The sequence below is a fragment of the Chelmon rostratus genome, chromosome 2, assembly GCF_017976325.1.
Source record: "Chelmon rostratus isolate fCheRos1 chromosome 2, fCheRos1.pri, whole genome shotgun sequence".
NCBI classification, from domain to species: domain Eukaryota; kingdom Metazoa; phylum Chordata; class Actinopteri; order Chaetodontiformes; family Chaetodontidae; genus Chelmon; species Chelmon rostratus.
Window position 1 is genome coordinate 30,343,297 of NC_055659.1, and position 25,188 is coordinate 30,368,484.

Below are 25,188 nucleotides of genomic sequence, written 5' to 3' on the forward strand. Positions count from 1 at the left end.
ATTCTAGTGCTTTTGCTCAGATGGAAAAAACATCACGTACAACCCTGAATCCAAAAAAGTTGGGATGCTGTGTAAAACATAAATAAAAAAAATCCAGTCAATTGCAAACAAACTGTGTCGACTGGCAACATTTGTCTGAAGTTTTGAGCTCATGTAGTAATATCTTTTATACAGCTGCGTTTCACAAAGTGGTGAACCTTGCTCCATCCTCGCTTGTGAACCACTGAGTCTTTCCAGGATGCTCCTTTCATACCCAATCATGATATTCTCACCTGTTACCAATCAACCTGTTTACCTGTGGAATGATCCAAACAGGTGTTTTTGGAGCGTTCCACATCTTTCCCAGTCTTTAGTTGCTCCTGTCACAACTTGTTTCAAATGTGTTGCTGCATCAAATTCAGAATAATATTTTCAAAAAGTGATGAGGTCAAACATTAAATCAATTCTCTTTGCACTATTTTCAGTTGAGTAGATGTCAAAAAAGGTTAACAGATTATTACATTTTGTTTTACTCATGTTTTACACTGTGCCCCAACTTTTTTGGAATTTAGGTGATTATTAAGAGATTATTGATTGTGTGTTGTGGATGGAAACACCCATGTTTTTAGCTGTTGTGGAACCTTCACAAAATACCTTGATCTTTGTGGCTTCATAGGCTATCCACAAGAAATTGACTTTCCAGCTAGTCTTTCCCCTCTTTTGTCCATATTCGCTGCTGCGGTTATTGTTATATTAATTTCCGTTTTAGTTGAGTGGATACTGCTGGAGCCACTGCTCAAAATCGGTACGTTGCTGCATGTTTTTGGTTTTCTAATCACAAATTTGTCCATTTTCTGGGGGCTCGGTCAAGCTAAGGCAAAGTCTCTGGTCAAGGCTAGCTATGAGTTGCCAGCCGGTCTTGGTCTACACATAGGCAGTTAATCTGACATTGCTATGCTGGGTTGAGTGTGCTATCAAATTAAAGTAAATTTGTACTGGGTGGCTTGGAGTGACTTCTTCTGGTGTGGCTTGTACAGTAGTCACTCTACAAAGGTATCTCTGGAGCTAGTATGGAAAGGAGGAATATTGATAACTAGTGTTGCTCAATATGATAGTACATACTGTGACTACATAGATTTGTCCACCACCATAGATATTGCAATACAATTGAACATTTCTGGGTTGTGGGCAATGTTTCACATCAATCAGCAGGGTTTTTATATGGTCTGGATAAGCCAAAAGCAACATTAAAAAGAGCATGTTAACAGTGTCTCAATTCATTGTAAAGAGAATTCATCATAATATATATGGATATTGGCTAGCACAACACTATCAAACACTACTGTTAGCTTGAAGTGGTTGAATGCTTATGTTATCAGTTGTCAAATATATTGTTTTACATTGAAATCGATGTAAAGTTGGATTTTTAGACTGTTGCAGATGCAGACATATTTAGGATACAGTGTTTGGATTGTTGGCATCTTTTCTTGACTGAAGGGGAATCAAGCTCTGCCTTTCTGTGTGCATACTATGATTATTCGCTGATGTTCATTTCCTCTGATTTTTTGGTAACTGACACTCTTATTGATTGCAACCCCATCTCGAAAATGTGTTCATCCTATTCATTTGATTTTATTTGATCTTGACATAAAAACATTAACTAGGCTTTAGTTGTCTGGAATGAATATTGTTTGATATTAAAACATGTTGTTAGAAAATGTTTCAGATACATTTTGCAGGAGACACAATCTGATACTAATGCACTACACTCATTGTTCTCTAATCAGCTATTATAATAAAGATGAATGTCACATACCAGCGTAGTGTTTATGTTTGCTAATTTGATTTTCCCACAACAGAACTAGTCAGCACACACTGTTCAGCAGCAAACAGTCATATATATCTCGCATGTCAGAGCCTCTCAGCATCTGAATTCAACATGTCAAGTCAGCATTGGCCTTTTCAAATGAGTCTCAATGAGTGTCAGTATGGACACACATAGTTTTTCTTTGTTATCACTGCAGTCCAGCAATGGCAGCAGCAATCTGACTTCAAAGCCACGTCCAAACTGCTATATGTTATGTTATGCATTATGTTATATTATACATTATGTATTGTGTTTAAGTCAGCATCACGAACCCTTCAGTATCAGCCTTTGTAACAGGCTAACCCTCCCACTACAGGCTCCAGTCCCTACCAGTCTCACCAGGTTGTGTTTGGCGTCGGTGAGGTGCGTTTCCTCATAGCTGTCGTCATGGGCTGTCCAGCTGTAAGACACCAGGAAGTGGAGGATGGGCGGGTGGTAAGTGACCTCTGGATGAGCCCAGCGCACCACCAGAGCACTGCCGTTCACATGCTGCACCTTCATGTTGATGGGAGCACTACTGCATACTTGGAGGAGGATGGAGGCAGGAATCAAAGAAAGCAAGGAGGGATTGAGGGGGAAATGCACAGAAAACGGAGAGAAGACGTTAGTTGGAGAGAATAGAAAAACAAAAAGGAAAAATGGAAAAGGGAAATGAGGATGCGATGGAGAAAAGAGGGATGAGAAAGAGTGAATGGCACGAATGAAAGGATAGACAGGAAATGAAGGAGTAAAGGAAGTGAACATGGAAGAAAGGAAGGAAGGATGGATGTGAAGGGAGAATGAAGGAGGCAATGAGATTTAAAGTGAGAAAGAGACAGAGAGATAATTTAATGACAGAATACATCGGCTCAGCTTATCTTTCAAATACACTCAGAGAGAGACAGAGAGAGTTGTGTGAGTGTGAGTTGTATTCATGATGTGTTATATTAATATTGCTGTGACACTGAGTGATACAGATGAACACACAGGCACACACACACACACACACACACACACACACACACACAGGTTTTGTTTAAAGGGTCCAATAACACAAGCTCATATATAGTCGTCCTCAGGCAAAACGCAGCCCACCTGCTCTGCCTTCAAATATCTGGCAGTGGGAGATATGAGACAAAACACATAAACATTGTATGTTTTATGATGAATTCAACAGTACACACTGTTGCATACAAACCCTCCGTTCATCCTGATCACCAGCCCTGCACTAACCACTAGATGTCTCTGTTTTACCAGTGAGATTTTCTGCTCAGCTGGGACACACGATGGAGTATTTGATTTCAGATATTGAATATCTCAGACTTATTACTGTTATTATCAGATACTCACTGTGGATCAGGCCTTAATCTAAAACAGGTTTAAATAGGCCTTTTCTCATTTGCCTCGTATATGTTGCATATGCCTTCCTGTTTTCTGATCTTTTAATTTGCTGTTGATGCTGGTTGTGAAAAAATCATCATCATCAACTGCCTCTGTGTTTACCTGATGTCTTGATGTCTTCAGTGTAATATACATTTCCTCAAGTTAATTCTGTCAGTGTAGCAACAGCCATGTGAGTGACTCACCCTCTGTGAGTTTTGAGTGTATCCTCTCAGACAAAAATACAGTTTTCATTCACTAATAATTTCCAGTTTTGCTTCCATTTTCCTTTTTAATGTTAAGCTACCATCAGTGAAACATGACACTTCCTGTACAGATGTTTCGAAGCCTTCTAGCAACTCAAATGACATTATCCCTAGTACAGTGGGCTTCAATCTCAAACATCTGCATAAAGTGTCCAATTTCACTGATGTTAACTTATAACATATAGAAAAGGGAGAAGGAGTAGGAGTAATGATAGTGACCCGAATTACTCAGAAAATGAAATGTTTTTTGTGTTTAAAAGAGATCTGAAGCAGCAGAGTAGTGAGGGTGACATGACTCTGTTGCATTGATGGAAATTTATATATACTGAACTTGCTATTTGGATCTTGTCTAAGGACGCTTCAACATGCAGACTGGAGGGGCCAGGGATCGAACTGACCTTCACATTAATACATGACCCACTTTACCTCCTGAGCTTCAGTTACCCCATATTGTTCTTATTCTTATTAGCAGTAGCAGTCAGTCAGATATTTTGGCAAGCTTGGCCTGTTTCAGCAGTAGTAAGCTCAGTAAGATAACACTGAGAGCACCATCTTATTTGTTACAGTATTTTTGTGAACTTTTGGCCTGAGGCTGTTTTTTCACTGTTTGGTCTGGGCTGCATATGTCTTGATGGTACAGTATACAATGATAGTTCAGACAATAGTTTTCTTCTAACTTTCCTGTATAATGTCCCTGTGCACTATATTAGGCCAGTAAAGAGATGTTTTTTTCCAGTTTGCTGTGGAAGAACTTCCAAAGCCCTGACCTCAAACACATCCAACACCTTTGGGATGATCTGGTACACTGACTCTGAGCCGGACCTTATCACCTAACATCCGTGTTTGACCTTACTAATGCTCTTGTGACTAAATGGGAGCAAATCCCTGCAGCGAGGTCGAATGTCTGGCAGAAAGCTTTCAATCAACACTGGAGGCTGTTAAAGCAGCAGATTAATGATTGAGTGGCACACTTAACTTCACATATAGGTGGTCTACTACTACTTTTGTCAGTGGATCTGTAGTGTAATGGTATGTTAAGCAGCAATTTGCTGTCCCTTTCATTGTTGAAAAAGAGAGAGTAGTGTACAACAATGCACCTAATGATTATTCCAAACACTGTATCATATTATGCAAATGTGTAAGATAATTCAATGATGAACATGGGTTGATTGAGAATAGGACTCACGTGCCTGGTGGAACCAAATTGATTAGCTTGCTCATAAAGAGCTGCAGTGGAGTTTTTCTATTCATAACCTGCAGTCGCGCCCCATGTGGCTTAGATTTACTAAAGCCATTAGTCACACACACACAAAAGCACACACGTTCGCAAAGTAGAACACACGCATGCACATCCACCGACATCATTTGGAAGTCAGGCAGTGAATGACCTCTATGCAGGGAAAACGTATTTAACAGATTATATCAACCTGAGCCCAGTCAGCCATGCCCTGTGTATGCCTGTCACAAGTTAGAACATTAATAGCACTATAAAACGTAAGTGCTGTACATGCACAGTGTGAATTGAAGTTTAAAGTACAAGTAAAATATGTGAATGATGTAGGTGAGTAGTCTACACAGTAAAAATCCACAAGAAACACTTCACCAGACTGTAAAATATGTGACTAGCCTGTCCCAGTCAGTCCCAGCAGAACGCTGGTGTGCTGCTCACTGTTCCAGGGAGGCTTGCACACAAACTGATTGGTCTGTCTCGCTGTCAACCTATTTGAATGGTTTCCACCAGGACAGACAGCAGCAGCTACTATATTTGCAGCCATTTTCGGTCAATATTAACTCATAACATACGTTGATTTCTACGTGTCGTTGACTGCACTTGAGGAGATATGCAGTCTTTTGTGCTCCAGTGTCTTCCCTCCTCTTGTCTCTTGTCTGTCTCTCCCCTGTCTGTCTAGTTGAGTGACATCACTGCAGGGCGTGGCCGACAGGTCGGGCCAGCCTCCTCTCTGATTGAGCACATGTTTGCTCAATAAAGCAATGGAGACCCACCTGAATACTCAGTATATAAGCTTCAGGAGCTCAACCACTATTCGTCTGCCAACCAGTGTGGCAGCGACATAGACCTCTTTGCGTGCCCAGTCTCTCTGTCAGATTGTTACCTGTTAATGACCAGTCTGCCTGATTTTCCTTTGTGTCTGTGCTCAGGTGTACCAAGCTCACCTGCTCTTGTCTGCATCCTGCCAGTCTGCTCTGCCTGTGGAAACCTGCACTTATATTCAACATAGCATTCTTTCTGGGGAGTGGTGTAGAGACTTAGATGACCAATCAAATGATTATTTTGGAGGGTACAGAGAGCTGTTTCTGACCATTACATACTGTGTCATTTTTTGCATCCTTTATAGATAACTGGCTGGCAAAGTCAGAAGTCAGCCTCCCATCGTTTCAGATGTCAGCTACTTTATTCAGTATTCAAGTAATTAGCCATCTTCAGTTAGACTTCTTTACTGTGATCATTCACTTTTATGCTGATGATCTTATCACCCATCACTGATGCACTGTCTAACAAACAACCTGTGTAATGACTGAATCAACCAAGGAGCAGCCGTGCTAGACATGAGCTAGCCATGTTATGTAGTTGAGGCATCTACCAGTCATTGTCATCAGGTGAGCTGATGTAGTCGCAACAAAGTGTTTTTAACAACAAATCTAGTATCTGAAGACAAACTTTGTATGTGAAGAAATAGCAATAACTGCAATTAATTTGAGGTAAATGAAGGCCAGATGACATCTGGTTGTGGTAGCTAGTGAAGTGTTGCTCACGTTAGCTAACTGAAATTACAATCTAACAAGTTGTTATCGTACAATTAACATGAGCTAAAGCTGGCTTCATAACATACCACCATTGAATAGATTCATGAGAGGTCAGATAATGCATTAAAATGTCATTTGATCAACTTACCACTGAGTGTGCTTGGGAAACTTGGAAATGATTGGGTTCAGTGGAGCTGGAACTACTCAGTGTTTGTTGCCCCTCAACATGTGTTACGTCCACATTCCACAACTCCACCAGAAGTGTATGGGAGTGTCACAACTCTCTTTTTGAATGCTGCTGCCCTAGACATTATAAGCCAATTCAAATCCTCTCCTTGTATGTTATTATGAAATCCGCAGGAACAGAGCTTTGGTTTGGTTGTATGCCTTGCCTGATTCTGAGTTATTAAGCCTGTTGTCCTTGATTCTCAGGATCATCTACTCATGTCTAAAGCTGCCAAGTCTGCCCAGCTCCAGTCCACCACCAGAAAACCTGCTGACTCAGCTCACCTGCCTGCCCACTCCTTCCTGGATCTACACAGAATGTGTCCCTGTGATCAATATTCCTTTTTTCTGACAATAAATCCTTTTATTATTTCAGACCAGCAGTGTCCGTGTCCTGCATTTGGAGTCCAGCCATTTCCTCGGCATGTAACAATTAAGACATCTTTGCAGATGTTAGCTGCAGTCTAGACTAGTCTTAATATCTTGGACCTCTCTTTAGCGGATTCATTAATATTTTAGTTGTTTATTTAACAGGGACAGTGCACATTAGTAATCATCAAGTCTCTGGACAGATGTTACAAAGTCATCCTTAAAAATGAATACAAACTGATGCACAAGGAAGAAACTGAGCATGTTAATCAGGCTGAGATATCTAATAAATAAATCTCACTGAATGTGTGAGGGTTCATTGTAATATTAGTAATCTCCCTGAAAACATCACTGTGCTAATCTGAGATGAACTGCTTTTGTCGATATCAGCGTACCTGTGGGTTGAAATGCGATATTTTCCTCAGTCATCTTCAATGGATAAAGCAGGTAAATGGTCTTTTCTAGTCTGACGACCACTCAAAGTGCTTTTACAACACAAGTCTACATTCACTCATTCACACACACATTCATTCACTACATGGCGAGGCCACCTGCTCATTACAAGCACCTGAGCCGCTCAAGGTGCCCCTGCATGGTTCTGTCACCTCCTTGTTAGGGAGGGCAGTAATTTGTATGTATGTGTGTATGTGTGTGCATGCGTGTGTGTGTGTGTGTGTGTCTTTCTGCATGCACTATGTTTTACAAAATTGTTGCAGGCCATATTCCCTGTGTGCAACTGAAAGGGTTTTATAGCCCTGTGTGTCTGGCAGGGTGATGAAGAGACGTTCTTAAGGCTTTCATCAAAGCTAAGCGGGCCATCATACACACACACACACGCACACACACACACACACACACACACACACACACACACACACACACACAACTCTGAGAAGCCATTTGGAGGAGGAAAGAACATCTTTGGCCCTGCACCATGTTGACCACAGTTGATTGATGACCTGATTGTGGGTTGGTCTGTGGAGTTTCTGCACTGGGAGGGATTGGGTGGGAACAACAGTAAAGGGGCTGGTGCAGAATCCATCTTTACACACCTATTTGTTCTGTATAGTTAGAAGTTAATGAGTAGCCAAGACCCTTGGTGCTGGTGTTTTCTGCCTTTCTAGTGTTAAACGAAGTGCAAAAGGAAGGGAAGATAGTTTTCATAACTTCAAACTGCAAGTGTTGTAGCACAGGTATCAACACTTAGTCAGAAAAATATAAACAATAGGACATCTAGCCAAAGCTAAGAGCTATGTAGAAAAAATGATTTATCCTGCAACAATGAGCGCTGTCCAGAAATCTCAGTCAGCAAATAGCAGCTTCACACATTAAACAGGACATTTACTGGTCATTACTGATGACATTTAGTTGACATGTCAACTCTCCTGAGTACCAGCATCATCAAAAGCCATGATGATGGCATGAGTTCTGGTGCAGACTAACTGTCACTTTTATGTGGCAGGAAAAAGTCTTCTGCTATGAAAAATTTAAATGCTGCTATGTGTGAAGTTTCACTCTGTGCAGTACAGCTCACCATGTGTCACTGTTTTATAACCAACAACCACTCGACGGCATGAAGGACTGTAAATTGAGTAGCACTTAGACTGGCACTTGCATTGCTCAAACTACTTGATATGGTACTTGTATCTTTTTGTAACTGTTATTGGTGCACATTTAGGTATTATGCAGGGACATCATTCAGCTCTTGGACATCTTAACACTGGCCTAAAACACAATAGACAAAAAAAGTGTGCGGAGAGGTGAAGAATAAGTACTGCACATTCAGATTGCAAGTTAGTGTCACTTTGTGTTCTAGTAATGGGCAATTTTATGCAAATGAGCTTAAATCAAATTCTTGAAACCTAGCTTACATATAAATGCTTAACTTACTTATACTACTTATAAAAACTTATTTATCAAACTGAAATTGGGAAAGAATATACTGTATGTCTGACAGTAATGTGCAGTATAGATTTTCTAGTAAACAGAGAAAATATATACAGTACCAGAGCAGGTTTATCTCTGGTAAAAGAGACCTGGACTGAACTGAAAGCAACAAAAGTGTATTTGTCATTTGTGCATATGGTGGCCGCCGTCTATATAGAGATAACAGAGTACTTCTTGTATGTACAGTATATCCTATACTGTATATATATAATGCTTTTCTAGTCTGACAACCACTCAAAGCTAGGCCACCTGCTCATTACAAGCATTAACACACTCACACACCGATGTACAGCAATTTAGGGTTCAGTATCAGCCCAAGGATACCTCAACATGTAGGCTCCAGAGTTTACCTACTTTAATAAAGTATCCAGTACCATGCATTTGGATTTGATTATGCTGTCAGAGGATGAAGAGAGATACTAATCTAGTCTTGTAGGTCAAATATAAATGAAGATAAAACATTTCTGTCTAACTGTAGAAGTAGAGAGAGAAAAAAGTGACCCATCAGTTTCTATAACCATAGTCACAGTGCAATATTTTTTAAGGGCCCAGGCTTTAGAGGGCATTCATGAGGCTTTATGTCCATACTCAGAAGAACACGTAATGCTTACTGATGCATTGAATCACTCATAAACAGTATAAATGTAATGTGCCATAAAGTGTAAGTGCAAGCATATTATGAAGTTAAACTTTCATCATGAGCAATGTTACTTGACAGGTTGTCTAAGATCAATAAACATAGCTTGTACTCCTTCTGTACTTATTCTTGGCTCCATTAGAGGTTGTGCAACATGACTTATTTATGTGGATGTATAATTTATTTATTTCACTTAGCTGACTTTACTATCTTGTTACTTTCACATCAGCACTTAAAATACTTGATAAATGCAAATAGGCCTACTTGTGGCATAAGTTGACAATTTATTTCATCAAATGCTTTATCAGACAACCTTTAATAGACATGTCATTAGGTACTTGTGGATGCAAGTTACTATAATTTAGTGTTTATAATGTATAATTGTGCAAACAATGCACTCTTACATTGTCCATGTGCCCTTATAGTGCAATAGAAGTGGTAATAGATTTCATGTTTTGATTCGTCTGCTCATGTCATGAACTGGAAATGTGATGCTGATATAGCCAGACAGTCAGCCTTTCAGGAACTTGAGAAGAGTTCATCTTTGCTCATGCTTTTAAACAGTTCATCTCTTTGCAAAAATGTTTCTTTTTGGAATCAAGAGTAAGACAATATTTTCAAACAGGAAGCAAAGACACTCTATGACTCTTTGTGAACAAAAGTAAAAAAGGCTTTATTATAGCAGCTTGTCAACCTCAAGTCACCACTCATGTCACCAGAGGGGAAGTTCAGATGCACATTCCAGTTCAAAGAAACAGATAAATTCCTTCCAGCATTTATAATCCATGACAAAAATAGAAACTACCATCCTTCTAAATATAACTGCAAAGCAGCAATAAGCTAAATCTTCCATTTGTAAATCCCCACCCTTTGTGTAGGCCTCACCTCCTTTTGTATAATTGTTCTGTTTCCTGCGGGCATCTATCCTTTAGCCTAACAAGCGGGGGGCATCAATGCATATATCAAACTGAATATACTAAACAGGCTGTAGCAGGCTGAAACTATGGACAAAATGCCTTTGGTTTCTTTTGTTAGCCAGGGAGTTTGGCTTTCGTTCGATTAAAGTTGTTTGTGTTTTAAAGCTGATATTTTCTTCTGACCCACAGTCAGATGAAAAGATCAATATCAATTTAATCTTGGCCCAGTACAGATATCTGGTGTTTTCAGACAGGAGGAGAAGAGCCTGCCTTTTTATTGTGTCCCGACTACAACAACTGGGAACAATAACAGTTCTTAGACCACTGCTTTGAGGGGCTTTTTTAGCTTCTACTTCAGAATAGGTACTCTCCCACCACAAGAGGAGCCTTGAGTGACGTAAGTGTATGGTGATTGATCCTGACGTAAGTGTACGTTGAGCATTTGAACACATGAGTGAATTCAGCACTGGCAACTGCCATTTTTAAAAACGTGTATACAACTTTAGCTGTGTAAACATCAGCTCACAATGGAAGCATTGAAAAAATGTAACAAATTCTGAACAAATGTCTGTCAAATTGTTGCTGTTGTATGTCTCTATTGTCTGAAAACGGCTTTTGGTCCAGACAGTGTTCAGCCCAGCTTTGCACATGTAGTGGAAATGGGGAAACCACTGGCCTAACTCTGCCTGAATGAATGAGTGTCTTATTCACAGAGAGCTTAAGTGAAACTGGATGTTCAAACTCTAACACTAATGGTAACACTGTAAATCTTTTTCAGAGAGGCCAAAAAAATGAAATGTAAAAGAACAATGACGAGGCTGGAGGTGACTCAGGACTTTGCCTCTCTGTATGTTATATTGTGTTAGCTTGTTCGCATTTTTACAACTACATTGTTATATGTTTGACGGAAATAGGAGAGCTCACTAGCTAACAAGACACATAAAAAAGAGCTTTGACAGTTGTTGAAGATGTTCCTTTTTATTTTTGATGGAGCTATGCTTGCAGTTCCTTTAACACCCAAAAGGTATTCCTGTTTGTTTTCTGTGAAAGCATTCACGCATCTGTCTGTCACTCAGCCTCACTAAATGTGACCAGTTATTCACAGACCCAAAAGTAACTGAAGCATCGTGGCTGATGGGAAACAATCACTAGCTGCATGAGGGTGTTCAGGCTGAGCCACAGTAAAATGGAATAAATTAGCAGGGGACTGGAATGAAAATGACTTGCGTAATTTAGCTGCTGCTGTCTAAGTTTTGCACAGCATTTTCACTTACAACAGTTCTAGGCCAGGTGAACGCTCACATACACTCACACTCACATATTCCATCATCAGCCCACTCAGCTGTAGCTATGGTAGCATGTTGCAGAGGGTGTGTAGGAGGCATGTGGTCTTTATGTCTCTCTGTCTGTCTGTCTGTCTGTCTGTCTCTTGATTTTTTCAGCTCTAATCCTCTTTGCCTTTTTTCCAAGCCGTCCTTTCCCTCCTCCTCCTCTCCTGCATTTCCTCTGCCAGCCTTATAGATCTGCTTACAGCAAACATGTCCCACTGCAGCGCTCAAGGACATCCTGCATGAGCATGCAGCGCTGTGCCAGGACAACACATACACTTATGTGTGTGCGAGCCGGTTTGCATTTGTGTGTGTGTGTGTGTGTACATCTAGGTGATGCACCTCTCTCATAGTCGACCATATGGAGGTGCGTATGAAGGAAGAACGGGGACAAATCCTGCTAGGACAGTTGACACAGCACAGATGCTAGGCCACATACAAACACTTAGAAATACACAGAAAAACACGTGCACACCCTCACACATGCATGCACACACACACACTGAACAATGTGTGGTGTTGTTTCAGTGGTAATGAGGCAGGAGTGGGAGGACGGCTGGTGTGCCTCCCACTGCCTTATGCTAGGGGAGTTACCCAGCTCGCTGGTGAAATGACGGAGAGCTAGTCCAGACCACATACACGCATGTTCACACACACACACACACACACACAAATAGACGACAATCAGTTTCCTATGGGCATACGAGCAACACTGAATATCCCTCATTTATTAACATTAAGAAATGTCACCATCCAGGAATAATGTGAGAATATTAGGCCAGTTTATGGAGCAAAGAGGGGAAAATGTAACGATGCTATATAGATCAGAGATGGCACTAAGTACTACGAAATTGTCTCAGTGGATGAAGATGGAAGAACATATTTTCACACTCAAATGTAATTGGGATAAAGTGAACAGTTTACAGTCTAGGAAGTATAGGAGTACACCCGCCATTTGGACAAATGAAAATTGAAAATATAAAATAAATCTACATTGTGAACATGATCATGTTGTTTATTAAATAATTTAAAAAAAACTACCCAAGTACAGTTGTGAATAATTTAGATGTGTTTTGGTGCGGTTTTGCCCTATTTTGATCTCTTTATTAACATTTATGGCAACAGGGAAAAAGTAAGTATACATCTGAAACTAAAAATCTCAACACTCCTACCTTTGGAAGCCTCTGTGCCATATGGCCCGCTGCCGTTGTCAGTCAGGTCGGGCAGCCAGGCATCTTTGACTGCTGACTTAAAGATGTGCCGGTTGTCTAAGCTCTGGATGGGCCGGAAGTTGCTGCGCAGATACTCCACTGACTTAACGTGGTCTTGCTGCTCCGTGGTGAAGATCGAGTAGAAAGCCTCCAGCTGGTGGGCGAGAGTGAGCATGGCAGCATGGTTGGTGATTTTTATATACATCACAGAGCAGTCAGAGCCACGTTAGCTCACCCCAAAAACACACATTATGATAATGCAATGCAGAAATGTCGTTGAAATGAGATAAGATGAAAAATCTGAATTATTACTAATACAGTAAATATTTTTAGTAGTATATTTTTTAGATGGTATGGGCAACAAATTATTCCAAGCTATAAACAAAATAACAGTTCTCCTGCAGCAGAGGATTCAGAAATTCATAATGTGCTTTAGTATTTCTTTTTCAGATTTTCTTGGATTTCATAGATTGATATCAATCTCATATCAGCATGTCAAGTGTGGAGCTAGAGCCAGGAGCTAATTAGCTTAGGGGAAACAGCTAGCCTGCAGTCTCCAAAGTTATTAATAAACATCTTAATTGTAAAAAGGACAATTTGTGGTTTTAGTGGGAGTTATATAGTGTAACTAATGAACAGTTTTTACAATTTTGTTTATATGTGGATAAAACAAACAAACAAATAGATCAATAGAAAAACCTATTGAGCTTCAGTTGCTGGTAGGGGTATTTTTGCACTTTGAACCAGGCAAGCTTTCTTTAAATCCAGTCTTCATGCTAAGCTAAGCAAAGTGCCTCATGCTTCCATCTTCATACACACAGACAAGTGAGTGGTATCTATATTCTCATTTAACCCTCTGCAAGAAAGTGAATAAGCACATTTCCAGCAGTGTTTTGTTAGCACATTAAAGTCTAAAGTGCATTTGTCAAGTCCGAAATGTGAGGCAGCTCATAAAAGCAGAGGATGAAGAAACAAAAACATCAGAGAAACACTGACACTGAAAGTGTAAAAGCAGGTTCATCAGTATGTCCAATACCTCTCAATACCTCTCTCATGACCAGAGTCCAGAAACAAAACAGGCATCAATGTAAGCATGATGAAATCACATAAATAGACACAGGCACAAATCTTATCATATGGATCTTTGCCTATTCAGACAATTTAGAAAATTCTAATAAGCAGCTTCAACTCCCATCCAGATTTTAAATCAGATGATTGAATCAAAGGAAAGAGGAAAAGTCAACTTCTTGATTCAGATCTGATGGTTTCGGTCCAAAAAAGTCTCCCACTAGAGAAGATGTTTGAGTCTCTCAACTGCCAACCCTCCACGCACCTCCCATCCCTCCACCCAGACCTGTTGGGGGATTACTTGAAAAACATGAACTGTCAGTGAGTGAGGGGTCCTTGTGGCTTGCATCTCTGAAGTGCTGTCACAGGGGATAATTGTGGTTTTGGAGTTCTAATTGCATATTCATGTCCTGCCAGTCTGTCTTTCAGGCTGTGTTTTGTGTGTCCGGCATGAAGACTCACTCCAATCGGCACTACAAATGTAGTGTTGGAGTTGGCCAAGTCCTTGAGATACTCAGTGCTTTGATGAACACATTGAAATAATGAGTTACAGTTTAATGTTGTCACGTTATTTGCACAAACTGCATCTGAAAGAGCCCATGTGAAAAGCATGGGTCTAGATCCGGTAAATCTTGTTGCCAATCTAGTTGCCAAACTCATGCCAGACACGTGATGAATAATGAATCAGAAATATCCAAAGTCGACTGGTCTGATTGCGGGGGCCGACTGTGGCCCACAGCTACTTTAAGTGCTACTGAAAGGGACTGGCTTTCAGACACAATTGGCACGACTCCACAGTCCCTAAAACCTGGCCAAATCTTGCAACAATGTATGGGCCAAAGCTGGCTCACATTTGGTCCTCTGGCGAAACAACACTCAGTTACACCTGGCTGGATTTGGCTGAACACTTGGTTGGGTTTGGGAAACTAGGAGATATGTCTGGAAGGATGGACGTGACTCCAGTAAGCAAATTTAAGGCTGAACAGACAACCTGCATACATACTGTGCCGATATAAAAGAAGTAACATTCATATACTGCACTGATTGATGAAATGTAGTATCTGACACAGCGACACTGTTCACAAAGTTTTTTTTTTTTTTTTTTTCTGAATTTCACTTCCATGCTATCAAGCTGTGAACATTTCGTACTGCTTGATGTTGAAGTTGGCCTCTTCCTGCATGCTGCCATTTGTCAAACGCGTGCTGGGCGGCAAGACGTGCGACCAGGCATACATTTGCACTGTGTGATTGAAGTGTCATCTTTCTGTCTGTGTTGGCAGATGGATACTCTGTACAATGTGTTTGGAAGCAGTCCACACAGACAAACAGCTTGTGTGCAAGGGAGTGTTGGACAGTGGGAGGGGGACTGAGAGGAAAATTTAGTTTAATGAAGGTAAATGTCTCAGTGAGGGGATGTCGGAGAACAAATTCTCCCTGTGACTGTCTTTGTGCAGTACGACAATCAGGTGCTCTGAAATTTAAAAAGAAAAAAAAAACACATCAGCTAAACCACAGCAGACTAGGTGTCTTCTTGGAGTCTGGGTATGAATTTTGAAGGGTTTGTCCTTGACTTATTATTGTAAATTGGACTCAAGAATTGACTGAATCCTCTCTGCCAAACAAGTGTAACCATTGCTGAGGAATAAGCTCCACACAACCTGCCGTAAAGGAATGAACCATGGACAAAAGTAAAAGTAAAACGGCTAATAGCCTTTATGGAAAATGCTCATTAAATCTTGCAATCTAAAATATATGGATTCGAAAGGTGCCTTCAGACTTTCTGTGTCTGAAAAAGTCAATTTTTGAGGCAAGGTGACTGCATAAGACAATAGAGGATAAAATAAATATGAACATTGTGTTCAAATGTGGATTTAAACACAGATTCATTCTAGGTGGCACGAATAGAGGAGAAAACACACTATACAGCAGAAAATGCTTGAAGTTAAACAAAAATGTAATTTTAATCATGAGGTTCACTTCCACCACATATCTTGTTGGTGTATTTATTGTTACCTGGCAAAAAGCTAACATCTGAGCTGTTGGCAAATTTGGGTATTTGTAGAGAATAAAAACAGCATTGCTCAAACCAATTTTTCAAAACCAAAATATATTTCGAAGCTATGAGTGACAAGAGGAGAGCTCATGAATTGTCCAAACTCTGAATGTTTCAACCTGTCCATTAGATTTCAATAGTGTATATGACGTGTATGGTATTTTTTTCAAGTAATGGTACTAGTCAGAGCATTGATAAATTGGATTGAAATAACACATTTCATCCATTAGGCACTCCCCTCAGCAGCTGCAGAGGTTTAGTGTGGTGGAAGCTTTTTACTCTGATTCAAACGCTGTTCAGAATCACCTGGGGACCACGAACATCCAGACCAAATGTTACGACATGTGGACTGTAGGTATCTGAGATATCTTGGTCTGACACAAAGTGTGATTCATGGAAAAAGGGACAATCCCCATCCTTAGGCCCCACCTTTTGCAAGGGAAAAACAATAGCAGATAAGGAAGTCAGCCAGCGTCCTTTCATGAGCAGAATGTAATTGCAGCAAACCCAAATCCCAAACCCCCCAAGCTGCTGCAAAACAAATGTAAAACCCCCATAAAACATCAGCCTGCCAGCTTTGGTGACCAGCTTTAGGGGTGACTTTCAGAGATGATGAAAGTCAAATCTGGGCGTCAAAGCAAAGGATTAATAAGAAAAAGCCCTGTTCTGGCTCAACTGTTTACTGAGCCATAGTAAACCCTCAGGGTTTAGGCTGGACAAAGACTGAGGATGAAGGTAACATTGCACGATGAAAGAATAAACAGATCCAGGCACAGCTCTTTAGCTTACTCCTTTGCGTTAGGCTTACAGTGCTTTCTAGGAGTAGCTTTATCGTGAACTGCTGATTTATATTTCAGCTTGGTTCCTGGGCCTGAGTTCCTGTGGGTACTTTCTGAGATGGAACTCCATTCTTTCCGGGCATACGCCAAAAACGTTTTTCAGGTCTCTTTAGGCATCTGTTTTTTGGGCCCACAGAGCAGGCACATTTAAGTTCTTCTTGGCTGCGTTGGCTAATTTCTGGCTAATTTCCTGCACACATAAATATAAAAATATATTTGTGAATATATTTGTGACACTCAGAAAAAATTCTGTAATGTATGGCTTTACTGTGTGTACTGAGCTGTGTTTGTCCACAGACACTGCAGACATTATTTTTGTGTCTGTGTGTAAATGATTACTATTTATGGCCTGCCTCCACTCTCTGTTTCTTCTCACACAATGGACTGCAGTGCATGAGGCTGAGAGCCTTCAGCTCTTCCTCCACTTTTGGATCAAATGCAGATGATACCGGCATAAAAAACACAGTGCTGCCTCACATCAGGCCAAGATGTAACTGCACCTCCACATCAGCCTCCAATCTGAGTTGAAATCATTATACCATCTGAGCATAAAGCCTTGGTCACAGCAGAAATTAGCAGAGCGATTATATTGATTATATATTATATAGCCAATATAAGCAGATTAGAGGCATCTTGTGTTTATTGCTATGAGTGACAACATAATCTATCAAAGAAACAGGGACAAAATGTTTTTCTCCACAAATAGGTACCACTGGTGATGATGCTTTTTCCTTTTAAAGGCAATAAATAGGGCATCTAGGCAACAAAGTGGTCAACTGTAGTAGTCACAGACTACTCTCATTTTCACCATCGTGCTGAATTTACTCAGAGTTACGTTAAACGGCTATATTCCAGTAAATGAGCCCCTCCTCCCATCTGACTAGTTCTGGATGATTGAGAATGACAGGTCACTGAGTTCAGGAGGATCAGCTCGATACACAAGACTGATAACTGATGATGGCCAAACTCAAATGTCATTCCAGTTTTTACAACTAAGGTGAAACTTTTTCCAATTCAGTTATCTATTTATTTATTATATAAAGGTTTGGCTTAGGGACTGGAGGGTAGCTGGTTTGAGTCCTGCATGGACTGCATTGATCCTGACTTAAACTGGTAGCTAGGGAGGTGCTGTCATCGCCACAGAAACTGTCTAGTGTCCTAGAGCAAGGCACCCAATCCCTAACCACTCAGGCCATTACACTGTGGTGACACATCTCTCCACATCAATAGCATGTTGCATAGGTTTCTCTGGGTACCTGTGTGTGTGTGTGTGTGTGTAATAAAGTATTAATCAGAATGTAAAGACGAATTTCCCAAATTTTCTCCAAAAAGGGGCATTAATAAAGGAATTATTCTTCTCAGTGCTCTGATAAAAGACTTGTAAAAGCTTACATCTGTTCATTCAATTCAATTTTGCTAGTCGCAACTGTAGTTGTCTCAGGACACACAGTTACAGACCAAACTCTTCACATGAGGGAAAACCTATAATAAAATAATAATAACAATATATATATTTTTTGGACAGCACCTTTCATACAGGAATTGCAGCTAAATGTGATTCACAATAAAGAAATCACATCCACCAAGTGCTTCCCATAAAAAGAGACAGAATGAACATAAAAACAGGGATATAACAGCAATCCATAATAAAAAGGTGAATAAAGGCCACCATACAATAATAGTAAAACTGAGATAAATATAAAGCTAAAAATAGAATAAAGACAATGCATTACATAAGAGGGAAACTCGCTGAAAAGTAAAAAGTTAAAGATCGAGCACATGGAACGCATGAAATCAAATAAAATACAACATTTAAAAATAGTGCTGCAGTGCATATGTGCACAGCAAAGCACATCTGTTTCAGGCCTGTATTAGGAAGGTTACAGCTGGTTACTGGGTACAGTGAAATGATTTTATATTTGCAATATTATTTGCAAGCTGGCTTGGATAGATAATGCTACATTAACATTTAATGTGATATTATATCCAATTATTTTATTTTATGACTGCTAAATTTATCATTAATATAACCATAGTTTTGAGTCTTCTTAATTATACTGATAAAACAGAAGACTGAAGGTAACAGGAATATTTTCCACCTTGCACATATTTTGGATTATATTTCTGACACTTGGGCGGATCGGAAATTCTGAACTTACTTTAAAGACTTCAGCGGGTTAACAGTTCTACATTTGACTTGTTCGCATTTAACTTCTGCTGTGTCTAGTCTACCAGACATTCTAACCAGAAGAACAGGCTAAAATTAAGGTCCACATTTCTCCGATATTAGCTGTGCTGCAGTGGCTGCCTGTAAAATCTCGAATAGAATTTAAATTCCTTCTCCTTACCTACAAAGCATTAAATGGTCAGACACCATCTTACATCCACTGCAACTTTTATCGTTATTAGCCATGCTACCATTATTATTAGATCATTAGTGCTGTACTATGTTCATATACTATCTGCTATTAATATGTTAATACATCACATACATTAATATATCTCATAGACATATACCATGCCACATGTACTTTGTATACTTATAAATCTATTACAGCTGTCAAAACTGTGATTTCTATCAAACCTCTCTCCTCTCTCTCTCAGCCTGGTTCTGCTCGAGGTTTCTGCCTCCTAAAAGGAAGTTTTTCCTCGCCACTGTCGCCAAGTGCCTGCTCATGAGGGAATTGTTGGGTCTCTGTAGATAAAGAGTTTGGTCTGTACCTGCTCTAAATGTAAAATGTCCTGAGACAACTTCGGTTGTCATTTGGCGCTATATAAATAAAATTAAATTGAAAAAGTTGAATTGAATTAAAAGTTCAAATGTTATACTTGACTGTAAAGGTGTGAACCATTTGGTAGAGGATATTCATCTCTGTATAAGTGACTGATCTTCAGTTCAGTGTGCACCACAAACAACTTAATTATTGACACATTAAAATATAATCAGTAAGCTGTTGTTGAAACGACAGTTAAATGTATCCTAGACCAAATTTATTTGAGATGTGTAAATGTATATAAACATGCATATCACCAGATCATTGCTTACTGAGGTATTTCACAATCTAACAATACTAAATCTTCTGAAAGACTTCAAGGAGAAAAAGAAACCCATATGGCTGTATCTGGCCATATGGGTATCTGTATCTGGAAATGTTGGCACACTTGCACACAATGCCAGATGGAAATTAAAAAAAAAATCCCACATGTCCCACATGGAATTGCTACTAGGAGGCTGATCTCAACAGTACTTCCCTGTTAGCAGCTCATTTTAAGGGTGAATGTGATGTGAGACCAGCGTGGCATAAGCCATCTTAGGCTGGTAACGTCTGAGATACATTTTTTTCTCACCCATACACACATTAACACACACGTCAAGTGCATGAAAACAAGTGTGGCAAGCCCACGTCTGTTTGAAAGGAAGGCATTTTAGGTGAGTTGTTGTGTAAGAGCCTGTGCATCGATCCACTCTAAAAGCAGGCCCAAAGCAACGTCTGTCACTCCTGCTGACCTACTTCAACTATGATCCAAAACAAAAGACAAGAAGAAAGAGGGGAGATAAATGAAATACAAAGAGGCAGAGAGAGACAATAACTAGAGTCACCATCGGTGTTAATTCTCTTTCCAACCTCCTCCTTTTATCTTTCTCCATGATGTTTTCTCTGGAGAGATACACATAAAAAAAGAGGGGAACAAAAGGATAACAAACGGCTTTTAACATTTTGAGAGAGACTGGCTAATGGTCAGGAATCAACAGCTAGAGAACAGGAAGGATGAGCGATGCCCCGGTCGCTTGCTTACTTGTTGACTCTTTGTTGATTAATTTCTCCGTTTCATATCCCACTGGTCTTTGCATCATTTCCCATGTATTGACAATGAATTACTGTTTTACTATCCTTTGCTTTTTGCAAGGTAAGGTGAGTGAAATACACTTAAAAAAAATGGGCCAAGTTATGTCAAGGTTTGATTAAAACAACTATAAAATGGGATCATTAACCTGTTCATTGTGGCTAGAATCTGCAGAGCTAAAATGAATCCTCCAAAAGTTGTGTGCCCAGGAGACCTTTGTCCCCTGACTTTAGCCTTTAAAGAGATGCAGACTCTCAGGCAATGTGTACATGTGCATGTGTACAGCCCTAAAACAAGCTGTTGTCTCAAGGATTAACTCAGCAAACAAATGTACACATGTAATTACACGTCAGTACTATGGCAACTATGGAGACACTGAACTGTGATTGGTTGATAGTGAGGACAACAACAGGCAAGATAAAATAACACTAAATAACTGAACACATAATTATTCAAGTTATTGCCACTAGAAAGTAGACAAGGCTTAAGCATCCAACACAGGCAAGTGGACTTGCTGCAGATACTTGAAAACATTTCACCTCTCATCTCAGGTGCTTCTTCAGTTCTTACTGACTGGTGGGGGGTCCCAGGTACCTCTTTAACCTCTATGGGGTTGTTATCAAGATCATTAATACCACCTGGTTTGTAGTGCTCTTGGCACAGGATCTGATCCAATTTCACTTCTGTTTAGCCTCATTTTATGACTTCCACACCCCCAGGCCTTCCTCCTCATCTCTGGAGATTTCAATCATGCTTCCCTGTCCTCAACTCTCCCCACCTTCACCCAGTATGTCAAATGCCACACCAGAGATAATGAAAAAAAAAACTGAACTTACTGTATACAAACATTAGGGATGCATACAGCTCTTCACCCCTCCCCCCAGTGCGCCAATCTGATCACAACCTGGTTCATCTACTACCTGCCTACATACCTTTGGTGATTAAACAACAGCCAACCATAAAGGATGTGAAGACATGGTCAGATGAGTCCAGTATGGCACTGAGGAACTGTTTTGACACCACGACTGGGAAGAGTTCAGTTCTGATCAATTTCAATGTGAACAACACTGTGCCTACCAGGAAGGTTTCCCAAACAACAAACCCTGGGTGTCCCCTGAACTGAAAACCCTACTGAATGAGAAGAAGAGGGTTTTCAGACCTGGGGACAGAACTGAGTTGGAGAGGGTGCAGAGGGAGCTGAAAGGGGAAGTAAGGAGAGGCAAAGATAACTACAGGAGGAAGCTGGAGGAGCGCCTGTAGGGGAACAATGCCAGACAGGTTTGCAAGGGCCTGAAAACCATCTCAGGCCACGGCAGTGACAATGGCAGGGGTCCTGAAACTGGAGATTGTGATCGTTTTTTAACAGGTTGAATTGTATGTACTGATGGCATCGGCTCCAGACTGCTCAGGGATTGTGCAGATCAGCCCTGTGGAGTTCAGCACATCTTCAATATGAGCCTTGGTCTGGAGAGAGTTCCAGCCTTGTGAAAAACCTCCTGTGTGGTTCGAGTTCCAAAGACTGTGCATCCCATGGAGCCCAACCACTAACCTTAACTTCCCACCTGATGAAGACCCTGGAGAGGATTAAACTAAACCACCTCCGTCCCCTGGTGAGCTACGAGATGGACCACCTACAGTTGGAATACTGACCAGGCATTGGTGTGGAAGACGCCATCATCTACCTGCTCCATCGATCTCTTTCCCACCTGGAGAGCACTGGGAGCACAGTGAGGATCATGTTTTTTGACTTCTCCAGTGCTTTAAACACAATCCTGAACAGGAAAGGCCAGCATTGCCTCCAACTGCTCAGAAGACTGAGCCCCTTTGGAGTATGTAGGGCATTTCTGAGGACTTTCTATGACTCTGTGGTTGCATCTGCAGTCTTTTACGCAGTGGTCTGCTGGGGCTGTGGAAGCTCCAAGAGGAAGAGAAAGAGACTGAATAAACTGGTCAGGAGAGCTGGTTCTGTCATGGACTGGCCTCTGGACACCATGGATGTAGGTGAGAGGAGGATGTTAGCCAAGCTGACATCTATAATTGGCAACCCCTCTCACCCCCATGGCACAGTGGGGGCCCTCAGCAGCTCCTTCAGTAACAGACTGCTGCATCCACTCTGCAAGAAGGAACGCTAACGCTTGCTGCAGCCTGTCACACTGAACTTCCCCAGCCAGGGATAAATAAAGTTTATCCCGTCTTATCTTTCCAAATTTCTATGAAGAACCAATCAACTTCACTGTGGAAATAAGAGGGAAGAAAGAGGAATGTTCATTGAAGAAGTAAAGTGAAATTGGTATGATTTGGAGTAATAACATAGTTTTAGTATTACTTTGCACAGACAAGTAACTATAGCGGGGTTGGCATCAGGGAGTTGAAGAGAGAAAAAGTGTTAGTTCATTCATTTGGTCTATTATGGAGACATAAAAGCAGATAGAAATAGTGCCAGCTTGACTGGATTGTCAGTCAGCCTTTATTTTCCTGAGAGATCATACCTGGTGGCAGAGAAAATTGCATAGTCAAAGCCGAGCTTATAGGGAACCAATCTGAACGCTGATGGTGTCATTTTTCAATACAATGTGCGATCAACATTTACTTCATAAAGATAAGTTAAAGCTAAAAAAAGCTTAAAACAGCTTCAGAAAGAATAAATGAAAGTTTAAATGCTACACAAAAACCTATCATGGTCGCTGTCACATATCATAGCTGGAGAAGAATGAAAAAGGTGCTTTGAAAGCATATAGCAAATTTGAAATTTGTTATTGTCAAACTATTTCTGCTCTTATTGCTACAAACTCAGAGAACCATGACTGAAAGAGCTGGCAACCTCTGTCCCACCACTGCCACCGTCATTGTCAGTGATCGTGCTTTTTTTTTTTTTTTTAACAAAATTAAGGCTTTATTTCCCATTTGCTATAGCAAATCCAAACTACTTAATTTAATACATATGAATTCAGCCTTTTTTCTACGAAACTCCAAATAGAATTTAGCTGCATTCTGAATGTATGATTATTGTGAGATGTGTCTTATAATTGATTGAACTCTGGCAAGGAGGAATGTACGTTTTTTATTGATACAACAACAATGTGAAGCAGAGGGCTGATGTCAATGGTGTTTGTGTCAGCGCTGTATCGATGTGTGTCATTCTGTCATTGTTGTTTAAGCTGGGGGAACACCTTGAGATTATTAAACCCTGCAAAGTCTAGACAGCCCAAAAACGCCGACTCTTACCACTCACATACACAATTTTTTTAGTGCTGGCAGCCACAAAGAGCACACACTGAATGGCCGAGACATGCACAGGACACAGGTAGACAATGATAAGAGCAGCATTATAGACAATCTTCAGAGGTGTGCAACAACACATACTCTTGTTCCTTTACAAAAACAGAAATAGACATTCATCAAAAACTGTTTTTCTTGCAAAATGATGCTACTGTTGGCAGAGAAAAGGAAAAGTGAGTTAGTGGGTAAGACGAGAACAATAAATCTTGTACACTGTGCAGAGTAGCCTGGTTCTAGACCCCTGAATCATAGCCCACATCGCCATTTTGTTCAGTGATTCAAGTAGGTTTGGGCTCATTTATGTTTTTTTTTATCTGGTCTGAGAAACAAGTGACTTCTGTGCAGAGACTGGAATAACCTCAGTTCAATTTAGTATTAGTCAGGACAGATAATGAATCAGTTTGCATGATAGACTAATCATCTTAAATATACTAAACATTAACTGGCTCTGTCGTCTCTCACGTGAGGATATAACTTCTCTTTTTCATGCCAATTGTAATTGGAAACTGAGTCTCTTTAGGTTTTTGAACTGTTGTTCATACTAAATATGCAAGCTGAAGACATCCCTATTGGCTTTGGGAAAGTATAGGCATTTAGGGTTTTGTTTGAAATATTAATTGATACTTAAAATAATTGTAAGTAACATACAACGTTGACTTGTTTGTGTGCATCTACATACGACTGTGTGGGAGTTTTTACTGGGTTCAAGTAGTATGCTGGTTGCTGGTTAAAGATCACCTTTGTCTTTGGTTTTCTGGTTTTCTGTCTGTGTTGCATTCTTCATCATTCTTCCTCCATCTTCCTCCAACTCATACATATTTTTAATGTCTCCACTTGCTCTTCTAACGTCAAGGCGGTGAAGCCAATACTTTGTCCACATTTGGCTTGCTCCACTGCTGCTCTTGAGCAAACTAATTTGGTTTCATTAGGGGATACGTCTGCCAAGTGCTCTTTAGACTGTGGAAGGATGAGAGCTAAATGCTTTTTCCACAGATCCTGAAGGGATGTGTCTCTAATTCACACAGCACAATGCAAGAGTAGGTGTAAGAGGTTCAACCTACATCACCTCCATCTTGAACTCACAATCTTAGACACAAAGGCAAAGCCATAATCTTTTTGAGCTACCTGCCAAGTGAGAAACTATAGGTTTATAACATTTGAGATTCATTTAGCGAGAATGTGCAGTAGCTATTTTCAGTAAAACACTTTCATGCACTGTGGGCTCAGTATTT

At 40.3% G+C, this 25,188-nt stretch overlaps 1 protein-coding gene across 1 annotated transcript in view; it reads right to left on the reverse strand.

Annotated features, from left to right (window-relative positions):
- ptprga (protein tyrosine phosphatase receptor type Ga) overlaps positions 1 to 25,188 on the reverse strand; it is a 390,193-nt gene that overhangs the window by 53,673 nt on the left and 311,332 nt on the right. The window contains exons 8-9 of the mRNA XM_041954744.1: positions 12,833 to 13,025; positions 2,186 to 2,370 (exon numbers count right to left, since the gene is read on the reverse strand). Of these exons, the coding sequence (XP_041810678.1) occupies positions 2,186 to 2,370; positions 12,833 to 13,025 (378 nt within the window). The remainder of the gene's footprint in view (positions 1 to 2,185; positions 2,371 to 12,832; positions 13,026 to 25,188) is intronic.